Below are 15,683 nucleotides of genomic sequence, written 5' to 3'. Positions count from 1 at the left end.
TTTTCAATTTTTAATTTAAAAAAGATGGTAAATGCTATGTATAGTATTTATACACAACTGCCAAGCGAGTTGCTTGTTCTCTTCCCCTTAATAGCCTCTCTTTCTCTATCTCTACCTAACACTTTTATATATATATATATATATATATATATATATATATATATATATATATATATATATATATATATATATATATATATATGTCAAATTGGATCACCACTTTTAATTCATTATTGTATCCTTAACTAGCAAGTAACTAACAAGCATCAAAGAATTAAATCTCACCTTTTGCCTCTTTCTTCTTTCAAGATCATTATTGATTAAGATTGATATCTCATCCATCCTCATACATTAATTGATACCAAACATATTTGGATTATTGTAAATAAACAAAGACATGATTTTCTCAAAGAGCAAGAAAGTTTGGTTGCCTAAGCTCAAATCTATGAGTTCATCAACAAAAGGTAATAACAATAACTTCATATGTTCATTTTGTCTTTTTGTAATGGTTATTTTTCATGTTCTAGTGAAAATTTAAATTTTTTGATTTCTAAATAAATCTATTAAAGAATATAACAAAATATTTTCTCCTATAAAATATATATTGTAATATCAGGAGCATACTTTTTTTATATCTTTAATTTTCTCATAATTTATAGAAATGTGATGTTAAAAAATGTGATTTCAACCCACCCTTTAATTGTTGTTTTTATGATTTAAACCCTAGAACTATTATTATTAGTGAGAATCTCAAAATTTGCATCAAACGAAATCTAGGGTTTTTTAATTTATACTTTCTTCATAATTTTCTTACATAATATATAATATCATGAACTTTGTTATTTCTTTTCTATTAGGAAATTATGCTACTAGAAGGAAAGATGTGAAAGAAGATTGCTTATGTGAGAAGCCAAATGTGAATGAAGAGTACAAGGAAGTCTTTAGAACACAATCTTACATGGAAATATTAAGCAAAGTCCAAGTTCTAGTCCCACAATCACCAAAACAAACTTCAAAACACAATCATTCTTCTTCTTCGTCTTCTTCATCTTCTTCAAACCTTAATTATTTATCATCCACATCTTCGCCTTCAACTTCATATTCGTCCCCACTTCCCTTTTACTCTGATCTTCTTCTTGAACCATTGCAAGAATCCTTAACCAACATCATAAAGTCCTCAAAGCTCCAAACCCTACTCATGGACTACTTTGATGCTAGCCTCGAAGCTTGCAATACATGTGAATCCCTCCTTATAAGTATTCAAAAAACTCGATTGAATCATCGGAGAATCCAAAGGGTGATTAGATTATCTCAAGGAGGAAACAACAATCAACAATGCATTGAAAGAGCAATACTACAAGACTTAGCTTCCTATGCAAATCTAACCAATCCTTTATCTAACACCAATAATGATTCAATAGATTTTCCTAGGATACGTGAGAAATATGCATTTCTATTGCGTAAGTTAACTACAAAAGGAAAAAAATTAAAGAAAAAGGAGAAATTCACACAATTTTACAAGAAACTAGTCAAGTATGGGTTCACGATTAGTTACACCATGGTCGCAATTACATTATTAGGCCTATCAAATCATAGCATGGTAGGGTTACAAGGAAGACCAAAAGGGGCATTATTGTCATTTTCTAAGGATATTGTAACAAAGTTAAGAAATTACATAAATTGTGATGACGTTAAAATGAACGTGCTTAAACACCTAGGCGAGCAACTAGATGTAGCGGCTCGAGGGATTTACATCTTCATCAACGATTTCGACACGGTGGAGAGGCTTGTAACACGGTTGCACGACGAGGTGGAGCATAGGAGAGAGATTGCCGCCGTGTGTGTAAGGAATGAGAAGTGTCATGAAGTGATGAGGGAAGCTTTAAGGGATATTCATATGCATGAACAAGGGTTTGAAGAACAATTGCAAGAGTTAGAAGAACATATTTACTTGTGCTTTTTGACTATAAATAGATCAAGAAGATTAGTTATTCAACAAATATTGTCTCCTTTGAACTCATAGAGGAAAAACAAAAATGTTTAAGATGATGATTAAAGTCATATCGTATATACTTTATTAAACGTGGCAAAAATCCTATTGAAAAAGGGATGAAAATTCCATCTTTGGGCTGGATGATTCTTTGGAATTTGAAGGTGTAGGAGTTTAGTTAGTTGATGTATTTTTGTAAAACAATACAATTCTTTCTTGTGGAATGTTATTAATTTGATATAGTTACAAAAGTATATAACAATAGTTTTTTTTTATCTTTTGATTTTGAACCATGAAATACTTTCTTCCTAGTCTTTTACTTTGGAAATCCTATAGATATGTTATTAAAACGTTATTTTAATTTTTTGACGTATCCATAAAGACAACTAGTTAACTGAAACAATGTTATAATGGGACAACTTTTATTGGAGTACCCTAATGTATTTTCACATGCAATATCAACGTGAATAAGTGATCAATTATAACCGTATCTTTAAGTAATCATTTAAAATTTTTAAATGATCAATTGTAATCTCAAAGTACAATTCTTAAGCAATCACTTACAACCTTAAATTGATCACTTACAATCTAAAAGTGATCAATAAAAGAAATAAGCTGATTATATGAGTCCGTCCCATGGTGAGACGGTCTCATATATAAGAAATAAGCAAGTCGTGTATGAGACCGTCTCACTATGAAATGAGCCCATACAAGCAGCCAATTAGTAAAATAAACATAAAAATAAATGAAATCTGAATTGTACAGGGTAACAATTTTTTTAAAAAACATTGGGTTGACCCAATTATGAATGTCTAATGGTGGGACTGCCTCAATAAAGAATTAATGTTTCTCAATTAATTATGGAAAATTTCACATGGTAGCATTCAACTTTCATGAAACGTTAGTGGTAGCACTTTTATAAGAATTTTCCACATGGTAGCATTCAGTTTATGCTTTATCTAACTGCTATAGCATTTTCTGTTAAATTCTTGTCAATTTTCGTTTAATTCACCATTTTGTATGATATTTCCACATGGTAGCATCCAGTTTATGCTCCCAAATGTTTAATTCGTCATTTTAACGTTCAATTCATCAATGCTCTCAAATGTTGCAAAAATTTTGTTTTCATTCTAATTGCTGGCATTATAAACTTCACAAGCGTAAGCACTAATACATGATTCAAAAGGTGCATTTTATAAGTTCAAAATGTGCATTCCAAACACATACATATGTACTTAATAAGGATTATAAAGTCCAAAAGATGCATTTCAAACACTGATACATATGTACTTAACTACTATCATCAAAGTTCAAATGTGCATTTTAAGCACTAATATATAAAAAAAATAAAAAAATCAAGACTCCATTTAAGATGTTTTTGAAGATGATGGCTTAGAAGTCGTTCTTTTACCCTTTGTTGGAGCACTAACATATTTAAACGGTGAATTGAACGTTAAAATGGTTAATTAAACATTTGAGAGCATAAAATGGATGCTGCCATGTGGAAAAACCTTACAAAATGGTGAATTAAATGAAAATTGATAAAAATTTAACGGAAAATATTATGACTGCTAGATAGTGCATAAACTGGATGCTACCAAGTGGAAAATTCTTACAGAAGTACTATCACTAGCGTTTCATGAAAGTTGAATGCTACTATGTAAAATTTCCGATTAATTTTTGAAAAATGCTATTACAAAAAAATTAATCTCAAGAAACTGCAAATGATCCACATATCATTAAGATTATGTTTGAACCGGTTAGAACTGTAAGTAAAATTCTGCTGTTGATCCTTAAAACATGCAGGAAATACGGTTTTCAAATTTCAATACATAAATAATAGTTGTGGAATACACTCTCCTTAATTTTCTTCATCCAGATAAGGTGTTCAACAGGCCAAGCTCCAACAAAAATGGGCTAGGTTGGATGGGCCTTATAAAAAAATGGGTTAAACTGGACTGGGCTTTAAAGCTCATCAAAATGAAATTGTGGAATGCAAGAACCGCCACACTATAGGATATGTAGAAAGACAATGCATTTTGAATATCACTTGCCAAAATGTTTTGACAAATTCTTTATTACAACCGTTTCATCGTAAGACGACTTAATACGGGTTGGCCAAATTTTAATTTGTTAAGAAAAAACTATTTAGAGGTAGTTTTTAAATTTTTTTGTTTAATATAAATAATTTGGATTACTTGTATAACCCGTCTCACCGTCAAATTATATCTTAATTAGACGTTTAATTAACAATATTGTGAAAAAGACTCTCAATGATGAAAGAAAACTAAACATGTCATATTTCAAACCATTGGGGTGTACCTATAAATATAACTCCAAATTGTTATTATATATATATATATATATATATATATATATATATATATATAATGTCACTCATATATTAAATGTAAGCCATTTTCTTGGTTGGTACTCCCAACAAATTAAAATTGACATGATTTTTGCATTTTGTGGTTTATTTCCACATAAGAATTAATCAAGCTAATGTATTCTTTTGTTTATCTTTGAAGGTGGTGATAAAAGATCTTTTAAGAATTAAGATAGAATATTTTTGTTTAATAGTTGATAGGGTCAATGCATATTAAAAGATATGCAGTATTTTTTATTTTCTTAGTATAAACAAAATATTGTTTTTTAAAATACTAAAGGTATAAAGATATCTCATGAAGGATACTATGTACAAGAAATTAACTTATTGTATAAGTATATATCATATTGTTGGTCTAGCATTTTGACTTTAGTCGTGTACAATTATGATGGGTATGGACCGAATTTGGGTCGTGTCCAGGTAGACTCAGATTCAGACCCTAATCTTTTTTATTAGATTTAGATCTGAATCTAAATCCGTAGGGTCTGAAAATATGGACCCGGACCCAGATTTTTAGGGTCTGGCAGGTTTAGAGTCTTGATTTGGGTCTAGAATATCTTTTTTTTTTCTCGAAATTTTTTTAAAATATATTATGAAGTACAATTTCGACCATTCGCATAAAATCATTTAAACATTTTCGACTTACGAGGATCTTCTAATACTTTATACAAATCGAGCGAATAAATATATTAAGTTTTCCAACATTCAAGTTCTTATAACAAAATATTTATCAAGTTTTTAATTTTTAAAGTATAAATACGATGACCACATTTTAAATTATATGAATCAACAATGTTCAAAATCACGTGACGTTCAAAAATATAACAAAATTTCAAATTAAATAATTAAATTTTTTTTAAAAAAACTTAAAATGGGTTCATGTGTCGGATCTGGGTCTCAAACATGTAGATCTGGATTTCGAACCCGGACCCTAAGGTCATGGACCCGGATACGACCCCGACCCATAGGGTCTAAAAATAGATGGACACAGACCCCTAAAATTAGGATCGGGTTGCATCTAGATCCTTAGGGTCCAAGACCCATGTCCATCCCAAGTCTTGCAATACAATTCATATGCTTAATCTTAGTAAATTCATCATTAAACGGACAAGAAAGCAACACAAACTGATCTGACGGAATGAACAAGACCAAATTTATATCCAAAACTATAGTAAATTTATTTCTTTCTCTTATATAACATTGCAGTACAAAACACTTCACTCTTGTTGATCACACAAAACAAACCAAAAGAAAATTACAAAATCTATGTATAAATGTTGAAAACAACAATAAAAAAACTTTCTTACCAATTTAAGTGTGTGCAAGACTATATAATATTATAGGATTTAATTAAATCCCTTTTTATGTATGAAATAAGCATTAGCAGTATACTTAAGTTCATGAGTAATCCTCCATTGTTAATCATCCATCGTTCCAATGAGAATTTGGCGGGCTGCTTCAGAGAAATAAAAAGCAATGAGCATGCCTCTGCCTATGAAAGTTTCCTCGGCTTAATTGAGGTCTGACGATATATTATATACTCGATCAAAAGTTCAAAACCCACAAACTGTTACTGCATAAAGCCTTGCATTGTGATTTTACTTGAACTGAACTCGACTCGAAAATGCCTGACCAAATTGCCAATTAGAAGGAATAACATTGTTGAAAACTTGGGTTTGTCCATCAGTTAAGGTGACTCTGAAGGAAAGTGATTGTCTATTAAGGTAAGCTAATGACTGCCAATTAGCACCCCAGTTTCTAGACATGGCCATCCAGTTAGTTTTAGAGCCCTTAATCTGTACTGATTTGATAGATCCTGCTCCTCCTACATTGCTGATTAGTACAAGCTCAAAGTAATCTCTTCCATTGATGCTGAATCTCACTCCTCCCTTCTTCATGCAAGGAACCCTGTCACATTTTCACTTTTTGATCAGAAAAATGATGTGTAGAAACCCAATTCTCTGTTTTTGTGTCAATCTATACAACCTAATCCGCACAATCTTATTCTTATCATAACAAGAAGTTTATTTTCTCATCATCATCATCATCTCCCATCCAAGGCAGGGTTTGGGAAAAAACGCTGACCAATATACTATTATGAAAATGTTACGATTGAAAGGACACCCTCAACTCAAATATCGCTAAAAAGATAATTTTTTAACACATTTAATTGCAATAATTATTTTTATTATGTCATTTTTGTCATCCTTAATGGTAAAATGTTACAATATCATATTCCCTTGTGCTATGTGGTTTTAGTTTAGGTGAGATTTGAATGATATGTGTATAATCATACACAATCGCATTCTTCATTGCAAATATCATCTAAATACACAAGAAGCATATATGAATATATGATGAGATGTTCCAAGTAGAGGTGTTCATTCGAGTCATCAGGTTAATTAGTTCAGAATTGGGTCTTACGTCCAAATTGATTTTTATGTAATTTGAAATTCAATGTGAAGTCAGGTTTGATTAAAAAGTCGAGTAAATATTGGATCATCGGGTTAGTTTTGAACGCCTCCAGTCCAAAGTATTTGAAAATTAAAATGAAAAATTCTAACCTTTGGAACAAGACAGGAATAATTCCACCTCTGTAAATCCCAATCTTCTGCCAAGCAGGTTGAGCCATGTCAAAGTGTTGAAGAGGAGGATTACACCAACCTCCAGCATTGTTTGGTAATGCATAGTTTGGTGGGCAGAAATTGGTTGCAGTAATAGTAACTGAACTACCCTTAATGCACCATTTGGGATCAGTCTTGTAATCACACATGATCTTATAACACTGCCCACATGATGCACCATTGTTGAACAATGCAGTACTTAGAGCTGCAGTGTTTGTCCCATACCCAGCCGAGTATAGGTTCCCATACCCACAAGCTCCACCTGCATCACACACTCAAGATTCAGCCCTATGTTGCTTTAATACGACATTTTACAAAGATAGAATATACACAATTTTAACCTAATGCATAAAAAGAAGTTAGTTATGATCAACCAGTGGCGGATCTAGCGTGATGTCACTGTGATCAGTTGACATATGTAACCAGGGATCAAAAACCAGTAAGTATGCGCGATTTACTTAAATTGACATCACTTTGTTTTTTCTTTCTGAAAATTGAGAAAGAGAAAAGAAGAACATACCCATAGTTCCAGAAGCATCACTACCACCATAGAAAGTTGCATGAGCCTTTTGCCATCCAGAAGCCCTAAAGGCATCAACATTCATAATAAGAAAGCATAATCCTATGATAGAAGTAGCTAAAGCTAAGCCTATTTTGTTCATTTTTTTCACTTCAAAAAGGCAGAGGAAGAAGGAATTGAGAAGATAATGAAGAGGTTTGGATTCAAGGATGATTTTTGTTTTTGCTGAAGTATTTGTTGGTGTATTGCTCCCTTTTATATTTGAGGTTTAGCTAGCCTTTTGCAACTACCTCACATGGATTCAATATAGAACACTTAACAGATAGAACAAAAAGATATATTATTCAAATAAAAATATAAAACATTTTAATTTTTTAATATAGAATATTTGTAAGTTTGATTATTGCTACTCTTATGAAATATATCTTTTAGTGAGACGACCTTAATTATTAAACTATTTAACCAAATATAAAGCGTTTCACGATAAAATCGTCATTTATAAGAATTTGTGTTCTTTTGAATAAAGGATTTGTTACAGTTACAGACATAGACATTTTTTCTTACAATATATCTAGAATTATATTTTAGTGTTGATTAGGTTCCAAATTAAAAATAATTTGTACTTTTTATGACTTGAACTAATAATCTCAATTCAATTAGAGTAAGGTCATGAGAATATTTTGGATTAGGATTCATCATCAATTTCAATATGAATAGTTCTAAAATATATGTAATTATGGATAACAAATTCATTAAACAAAGAATAATTATGTTTAATTTGCAAATATGATCTCATTCAATTATTTCCACGTTGTGGGTATTGACCTTTTTGTCATGTAACACCACAACCCCACATGGATTTTCCAGCAGAAAAGCCGCAAATAAAAACAAATAAAAACCAAACAAATTGCTGCTTTAAGATTTGATTAAAGTTGGGGCCTTGGGGGTGGGATAGCTTTGTTTCTTACTTGTTTGCATATGCTTATGTTTCTTTTTAACTCTTTGTGGGAAACTTTCATGCTCCCTTATACTTACCATAATATTTCTATTTGATTGGACATATTTATTAATATAATAATCCTATCATTAATATTTCTAATTGCAGATTATTAAAATATTGTTAAACGTTGATATCAATGATCTTTGCATCGAAACGAGTCAAATAAGATCTCATTTTACTATGTTATAACTTATAGATTAAGAGTAATGTACAACGTCAAAAATAAAATGGAACTATTAAGGTGAATATGAGGGAGTATAAGTTATTTTGTCCAATTTACAAAACTTCTATGTAAGTAAAAATTCAATTTTTGTTTGATTTCAAAAAAAAATTGTTAAAAGACAAATAAACTATTTTACTAGTATTAAAAAATTGAATTTTTGATAAAAGACATATTGTTTAAATTTCAGAGATAATAAGATTCAATAAATAAAATAAAATAAAATCTTGCTCCTCTAAACAACAAACAAAATGTGAAAGAAACCTATTACGAAGATGAAATGTTTTGTATTTATTATGTACACATCACATGGTATTGTTTCTCTATTCCATATTATGAGATGTTTAGATTCAAAGCTCAAATTAGATAACCTCATGTGTAATTATAATGCACTTGAAAATTTATTGACATTGTGAATAAATGTTAATAGTTATATGATTATTGGCTCATTTATGGGGGATTTGATTGTATTTGTACAGGATAATAGGTAGACAGCCATCCTTGTATTATTTAAGGTCTCATTTGACATATTTCTTATATGTAAAAAGGATATTTGATCTCATATATTACACACATTCTTGTGTGAGAGGTATGAAGGAATGTACTTAACCAAAAACTTAAGTTTATAGTTGAAGCTTTATGATATGTTATAACTCTAATAAGACGCTCTTTATATATATATATATATATATATATATATATATATATATATATATATATATATATATATATATATATATATATATATATATATATATATTATATGCTGAATAAAAAAATGCAAAGTTGGCGACGTACAAATTGCGATGGCCACTTGTTCGTTCGTCACCAATGGTGATGATAGAGCGAAGATCAACCGATGAACAGAGAGGGGCGACGACACAACGTTTGTCGCCATCAGTTGCCATAAGGTTATCTGGTCGAGGAGAAGGATTATGTGCGTCGCCAATGTCATCGCCATTTTTTGGTTAAAGGGCGATGATTGTAGTTGGTTGCCAGCTCGTCGCCTCTTTTCCAACGTCTTTTTGCTGACTTTTTTTGGGCGAGGAGGACGATTGGGGTTGGTCATGAGCTCATTGTCATATTAAACATATATTTTATGAATTTTTTTTGGTTTTCGATGGCTAGGGTTGGTCGCTAGCTTGTTGCCATTTTTATTGAATTTTTATAATGGGCACTACATTTTTTGTATAAAAAAGTAGATAACTAATTGCAACATGATTCTTACCCTTAACCTGTGGATGGTGAGGCAAGGGTAGAGCCAGCCGTGCTATTTAATTTTATTTACTAATAAAGGATTTTAAAAATATGTGTTCAATTGTAAAACAAAGCTTAATTAAATACAGTTACAATTTTTAATATCTCTTCATCAATATGGCTGAGAAAAGTCCAACCCATCAAGGGGGAAAACAAAATGAAAATCATGCAAATTTTTCCCAATATGAAAAATCCGCAAAGACCACCAAACCCGACAAGGAAGGATGTTGGATATGTGGAAAAATGGACACCAAAAGATGGATTGTTACATCTATAACGAAGGATGTATCCTTTGAGGAAAAGAAAGGAAATTGGTCGTTTAGGAATGACCCTACTGTGAAGGTTATACCTCACAAATAGATTTGAACTTTAGTTAGGATTTAAATCAAATTGGTTCAAGTTTGAATGTTGTGTAGGATGAAGTTTCATGATGGATAGATTTGGGGGCCTAAAGGCATGTATATATGCAAGCAAATGTTGTTCAAGACCTTCACAAGGTTGTAGATGGAGAAGCTCTCTATATGTGAAACAACTCTTCCATCAAGGTCTTAGGCAAAGAACAAGTAGAACTAGTATTTACATCGAAAAATGTACTCACCCTTAGGGATGTGTATTATGCTCCCGATATAAGTAGAAATCTTGTATCCGGGCTAACCTTGAATTGTTTAGATTAGACATGATCAAACACCGGGCCGGGCCGGGCCGGGTGGAAAAAGCCCATTGATGCGGGCCGGGCCGGGTGGAAAAAGCCCATTGATGCGGGCCGGGCCAAAGTGCGGGCCTAAAAGCTCTTGCCCAAACCCGTAATATGCGGGCTTGCAGGCCTATGTTATATATTATTTATACATAATTAAAAATACAAATTACAAATAATTGAAATAAAAAAATACAATTGTTACATATTATACATAATTTAAAACACAAATTACAAATAATTCAAATAAACAAATACAAAATAATCAAATTATGTAACTAATTAGTGATTTGATAATCGTCATTTTCACGATCTACCTCTTATTCCTTCTCTTCAACATTAAAAATGGTAGACCGACCTTGATGCAATATGGAAAAAAAAAAAGTGTTAGCATATGAAATAATCAAAATGTGTAATTAATTGGACCAACTTAGCTCCTTTCGGGCCAGGCCGGGCCGGCCCACGGGCCAAACACCAATCCCAAACCCGTCCCAAAAAAATTCGGGCCACTTATTTTCTGCCCAAACCCGCCCATCGGACCATATTTTGGTACCCAAACCCTCACTTTTTTGGGTCGGGCCGGGCCGCCCATGATCAGGTCTAGTTTAGATTATGAGCTTGTTTTTGAGTCTGATAGGTGCATTATTTCCAAGAATTCAATTTATGTTGGTAGATGCTATTTAGTTTTGAAACTTTTTAAGTTATGTTCAAAAAATCTAGTGTAACTTTGGTTTTGAATGATATTGATGAATTAAGTTCTTGTTTATAGAATAATCATTTGTATCATGTTAGTTTTACTAAGATGTTTCATATGTCAAAGTATAAGATTGTTCCAACATTTGAGATGCCTAAAGAAAAGTGTCATATATGCATGTTAAATAAGATAACAAGAACATCCTTTAGAAGTGTAGAAAGAAACACAAATTTACCTGAATTAAATTCATAGTGATTTATGTGATTTCCACTCTACTCATTCTTTGGGAAATAAAAAACATATGATTACTTTTATGCAAAATTTTGGAAAAACTATAGGTTTTATATTATAGAACCCAATTACTTTATACCGGTTCATTCCATTATAAAGTCAAGAGATGCTATATTTGCTGAAACTTGCTATCGCCACTAACTATACCTAAACATTTGCACCAAAATCCTTCTAAAGAGATTGATCCCCCAAATCAATCGAGTCCTCTTAATGATCAAGTGTTCAATAAGAATGAAGAGGAAAGTGCTCTTATCTTACGTAGGAGTGAAAGATATAGAAAGAAAAGTTTTTGGACCCGATTTTAAGGTTATCTAATCGAATGTGCAAGAGATGATTTTTGCTCAAGTGTTCCATATTTGTATGGAGTAGAAGGAGATCCGTTAACTTATACTGTAGCTATATTTTCACAAGACTCGAATTTTCGAGAAGAAGCCATCAAAATTGAGATGGATTCCACTATAGGAAACAACACTCTAGTGTTGGAAGACTTACTTCCAGGGTGCAAGCCCATTAGTTGTACGTGAATCTTCCAGAAGAAGATGAACCTTTACGGTTCAATATATTGATTAGTTCAATTTCCGATTAATGGCTAAAGGTATAAGGCAAAAACATGGTGTTGATCACTTTGACGTATATGCTTCGGTAGCAATGATAACCACGATTGGGTTAATCATAGCAATCCTCATCATTTAATCTAGTTATCTATCAAATGGATGTCAAATAACATTCTTGTATGGAGACCTAGAGGAAGAAATATACATGAAATGAACATAAGTTTTTTATCATGAAAGGACAAATATTTAAGGTGTACAAGCTAGTCAAGTCACTTTATGGACTAAAGCAAGCACCCAAGCAGTTACATCAAAAATTTGATGAAACTATCTTGTCATATGGATTTGAGCTAAATCAATTGGATAAGTGTGTGTATAGTAAATTCGATAGCAAGGGCAACGATTTAATCATTTGTCTATATATAGATGACATGCTCATTTTCGAAACAAGTTTGCTGCAAGTAGAAAAGGTAAAGGCTTATTTATCTCTTATCTTCAAAATGAAGGATAAGGGGGAGGAAGATATCATTTTAGGTATACAAATTATGAGATCTAACAATCAAATAATTTTAAGTCAATCTCACTATGTTAAAAAGATACTTAAGTGTTTTGATATGCTTGAGTCTAGTCCAGTGTCCACTCTTCTGGATGGAAGTTTGAAATTGTTACCTCATGGAGGTAGTCCAATCTCTCAACTGTCATATTCAAAGATCATTGGATCTTTGATGTAAGTTATGACTTCAACAAGGCCCGATAGAGCATTTGCAGTTGGAAAGCTTAGAAGATATACTAGCATTCTAGAACCAATATATTGGATAGTTATATGGAGAGTACTAAAGTACTTAAAAGGAGTAATGAGTCATGAGTTTTTTTATGGTGGATAATCTTTTGTACTTGAAGGGTGCCGAGATGCAAGTTGGATTCCTAATAAGGAAGATTCTTCTTCAACTAGTGGCTAGGTATTCGTGTATGGGGAGATGCGACATCATGGTCTTCCAAGAAGAGCATATTTATATTGGAATCTACTATGACGTTAGAGTTTATTGCCTTAGCATCAGCAAGCAAGAAAGCGAAATGGCTTCGGAATCTCATGTTTAAGATACCTCTTTTACCTAAGCCATTTTCACCGATGGCTATACATTGTGATAGCAATTCTGCTTTGGTAAGGGCTTATAGTCAAGTATACAAGGGTAAGTCAAGACATATCTCACTAAGGCATGACCTTGTGAAGAGACATAACAATTAAGGGGTCATAACTTTTGACTATGTTAATAAAAAGATTAACTTGATAGATAATTTTACAAAAGTTTAGCCAAGGAATTCAATTGATTATGCTTCAATAGGAATTGGGTTACGTCCAATTAACACTAATGAGGAAACCTAATCTAACACTCGATTAACACAGAGTCTTATGATTTAATGAGATTGAATCCCTTATTCGATGTTGATAATTAACTCAAGTATAAGACCCAAAGGGATCCCTTAAGAACTTGTGATGCTTTACGATATTGTTAATAAAAAGTTCTCCGGTTCTAGAGTTTAAGAGCTCTAGTTGTATGTGTTAGATCACAAAGACACAAAAGTTATGTAAGGAGAGCTTATCTATGTAAGTTTGAAGTTAGCCACTTAAAATTTTCATACCCATACCCACTTAAAATTCCCATACCTACCACCTACCTATCACCTATGTCGGGTAAAGTTTGTATACTTGCATTTGCCCACCTGGATATGCATTTAAACTCATTCCCACCCACTATTGCAAATTGGGTATACCCATTATGGATATATCCACCTTTTACACATGTCACATTCAGTCCCCGTTATATACTTTATACATCTTACATATTTAATTGTACACCTAATATTATTTATCCATACAATGTAATAAAATAAAATTAATATCATTATTTGTCAATAGTTTTTAATAAAATATATAAAATTAATATTAATTAGTACATTGTAGATATGGGGTGGGCATCTATGGAGCGGGGCAGGTGGTCATTGGGTGGAGCATGTTGGTATGAGGTTGAGCGGATGGGTATGGGGCGAGTAAAACCTCATAACCACCACTTACACCCATGGAAGGTAGGACTTTTCATACCCATATCCACTAGTTACCCTCCAAAACCATAATCATACTCGACTCAACTAGGGTGGATACGGTGTAAAACTTATATAATTTTACCCGTCTGTCATCCCTAGTCATGGGATCATAGGAATTATGCTCTAACTCCTATATACAGAGATCAAAGGATTAGGGTTTTTACACACCATTTTTCATTCACTCTTAGTGAAATTTTTGATCTTCTTACTCCATATATATTCTCCACAAGTATTTAGAAATGAAAGTTTTTAGCTATTTCTTATCCTAAGTTTGCTCTATATAATCTTTTGTTATTGACACAATCTAAATATATAATACTTATATTTTGAATGCAAATTGTTGTATCTCAAAAGTGTACTACAAGTTTAAGCCTAAGCACCAAGTAGGCAAAATAACGCTTTTAGGAAAGCTAGATAGTCTCGCTTTGGTATGAAGATTCCGCAAACAATATTGTCTAAGAGATCTTCATTTTAAAGTTATTTATTTCATGTTGTTTATTTTATTAGTAAGTTTTATAGCTTATTATTTGTAGCAGGTTGTTAAGACTTGTAATCTTTAATTTATGGTGCTTGTAATCTCTTAAGTATTCCTATCAATACAAAGCATATAACATGGACAAGGAAGGGACATTCAAGTGGAAGGTGATGGAAACGTTGTCATAAAGCTTGAGCAAGAATAGTAGAAGAGATCTTCTTAACCAAGTCTTGTGAACAATGTGATTTCTTGTGTTAAGTCTTTTAATTCGGTTGCCTATTTTTTGTTTAAATGAAACTAATGAAGTCGCTCATAGATTTAATGGGCATCTTCAAATACTTGTTGTGACTTGTTAGGTGTTGGTCGATAATGGTACGTCTTAGATCATAATTAATTTGATTTTCAAGTTTTTCGTAATAATCTCAGCGTTTGTTAAACTATAGTAAAAATATAATCATCATTGTGATATTATTTATTATATGCATATTTTGTATATTTGATTATTTAGGAAATCTCCATCATATAATTGATGCAATGCATAAACATTATTCAACACGATTATAATTATATCCATTTTTCAATTGAAGTATTGAACATTAGTTTGTCATGCAATTACAATTGGAGATTTTTTTTTTAAGTTGGATACAAAGAATTAATAAGTGACCCGCATATTATTGCTGATAATATGCACAAAAAAAGGTGGGTGATTGATAACTTATCTGATAAGCGTTAGTTAAGATGTCTTTAATTAAATTATACAAATTGGATAATAAAATACATGTATTCATTCATAATAAAGAGAAGTCATAAGCAAGAGAAAATGCTCATTTACACAATAAACATATTATTATATAAATTAATTGCAATTCATTCAT

The 15,683-nt window shown here is 31.8% G+C and overlaps 2 protein-coding genes across 2 annotated transcripts; one reads left to right on the top strand and one right to left on the bottom strand.

Annotated features, from left to right (window-relative positions):
* The first annotated feature begins 247 nt into the window (after positions 1 to 247).
* On the top strand, positions 248 to 2,206 carry LOC130797510 (UPF0496 protein At1g20180-like). Its single transcript, XM_057660115.1, has 2 exons — positions 248 to 464; positions 858 to 2,206. Exons 1-2 carry the CDS (start codon positions 398 to 400, stop codon positions 2,021 to 2,023), a joined length of 1,233 nt encoding a protein of 410 aa, XP_057516098.1. The 5' UTR covers positions 248 to 397; the 3' UTR covers positions 2,024 to 2,206.
* Positions 2,207 to 5,532: 3,326 nt separating this feature from the next.
* LOC130797509 (expansin-A11-like) lies at positions 5,533 to 7,736 on the bottom strand. The gene is made up of 3 exons (XM_057660114.1): positions 7,524 to 7,736; positions 6,944 to 7,265; positions 5,533 to 6,287 (listed from the first exon to the last, which is right to left on the bottom strand). Exons 1-3 carry the CDS (start codon positions 7,663 to 7,665, stop codon positions 5,978 to 5,980), a joined length of 774 nt encoding a protein of 257 aa, XP_057516097.1. The 5' UTR covers positions 7,666 to 7,736; the 3' UTR covers positions 5,533 to 5,977.
* Between the last annotated feature and the right edge of the window lie 7,947 nt (positions 7,737 to 15,683).

The sequence above is a fragment of the Amaranthus tricolor genome, chromosome 13 (assembly GCF_026212465.1).
Source record: "Amaranthus tricolor cultivar Red isolate AtriRed21 chromosome 13, ASM2621246v1, whole genome shotgun sequence".
In the NCBI taxonomy this organism is placed as follows: domain Eukaryota; kingdom Viridiplantae; phylum Streptophyta; class Magnoliopsida; order Caryophyllales; family Amaranthaceae; genus Amaranthus; species Amaranthus tricolor.
The sequence above is the reverse complement of the archived record's forward strand: the minus strand, read 5'-3'. Positions and strand labels throughout refer to the sequence as shown.

Excerpts from the sequence above, each read along its gene's own strand:
- LOC130797510 (XM_057660115.1), top strand. The coding sequence starts at position 398 with ATGATTTTCTCAAAGAGCAAGAAAGTTTGGTTGCCTAAGCTCAAATCT. Across the intron at positions 465-857 it reads TATGAGTTCATCAACAAAAG|GAAATTATGCTACTAGAAGG; the intron begins GTAATAACAATA and ends CTTTTCTATTAG.
- LOC130797509 (XM_057660114.1), bottom strand. The coding sequence starts at position 7,665 with ATGAACAAAATAGGCTTAGCTTTAGCTACTTCTATCATAGGATTATGC. Across the intron at positions 7,266-7,523 it reads TGATGCTTCTGGAACTATGG|GTGGAGCTTGTGGGTATGGG; the intron begins GTATGTTCTTCT and ends TGTGTGATGCAG. Across the intron at positions 6,288-6,943 it reads ATTCCTGTCTTGTTCCAAAG|GGTTCCTTGCATGAAGAAGG; the intron begins GTTAGAATTTTT and ends AAAATGTGACAG.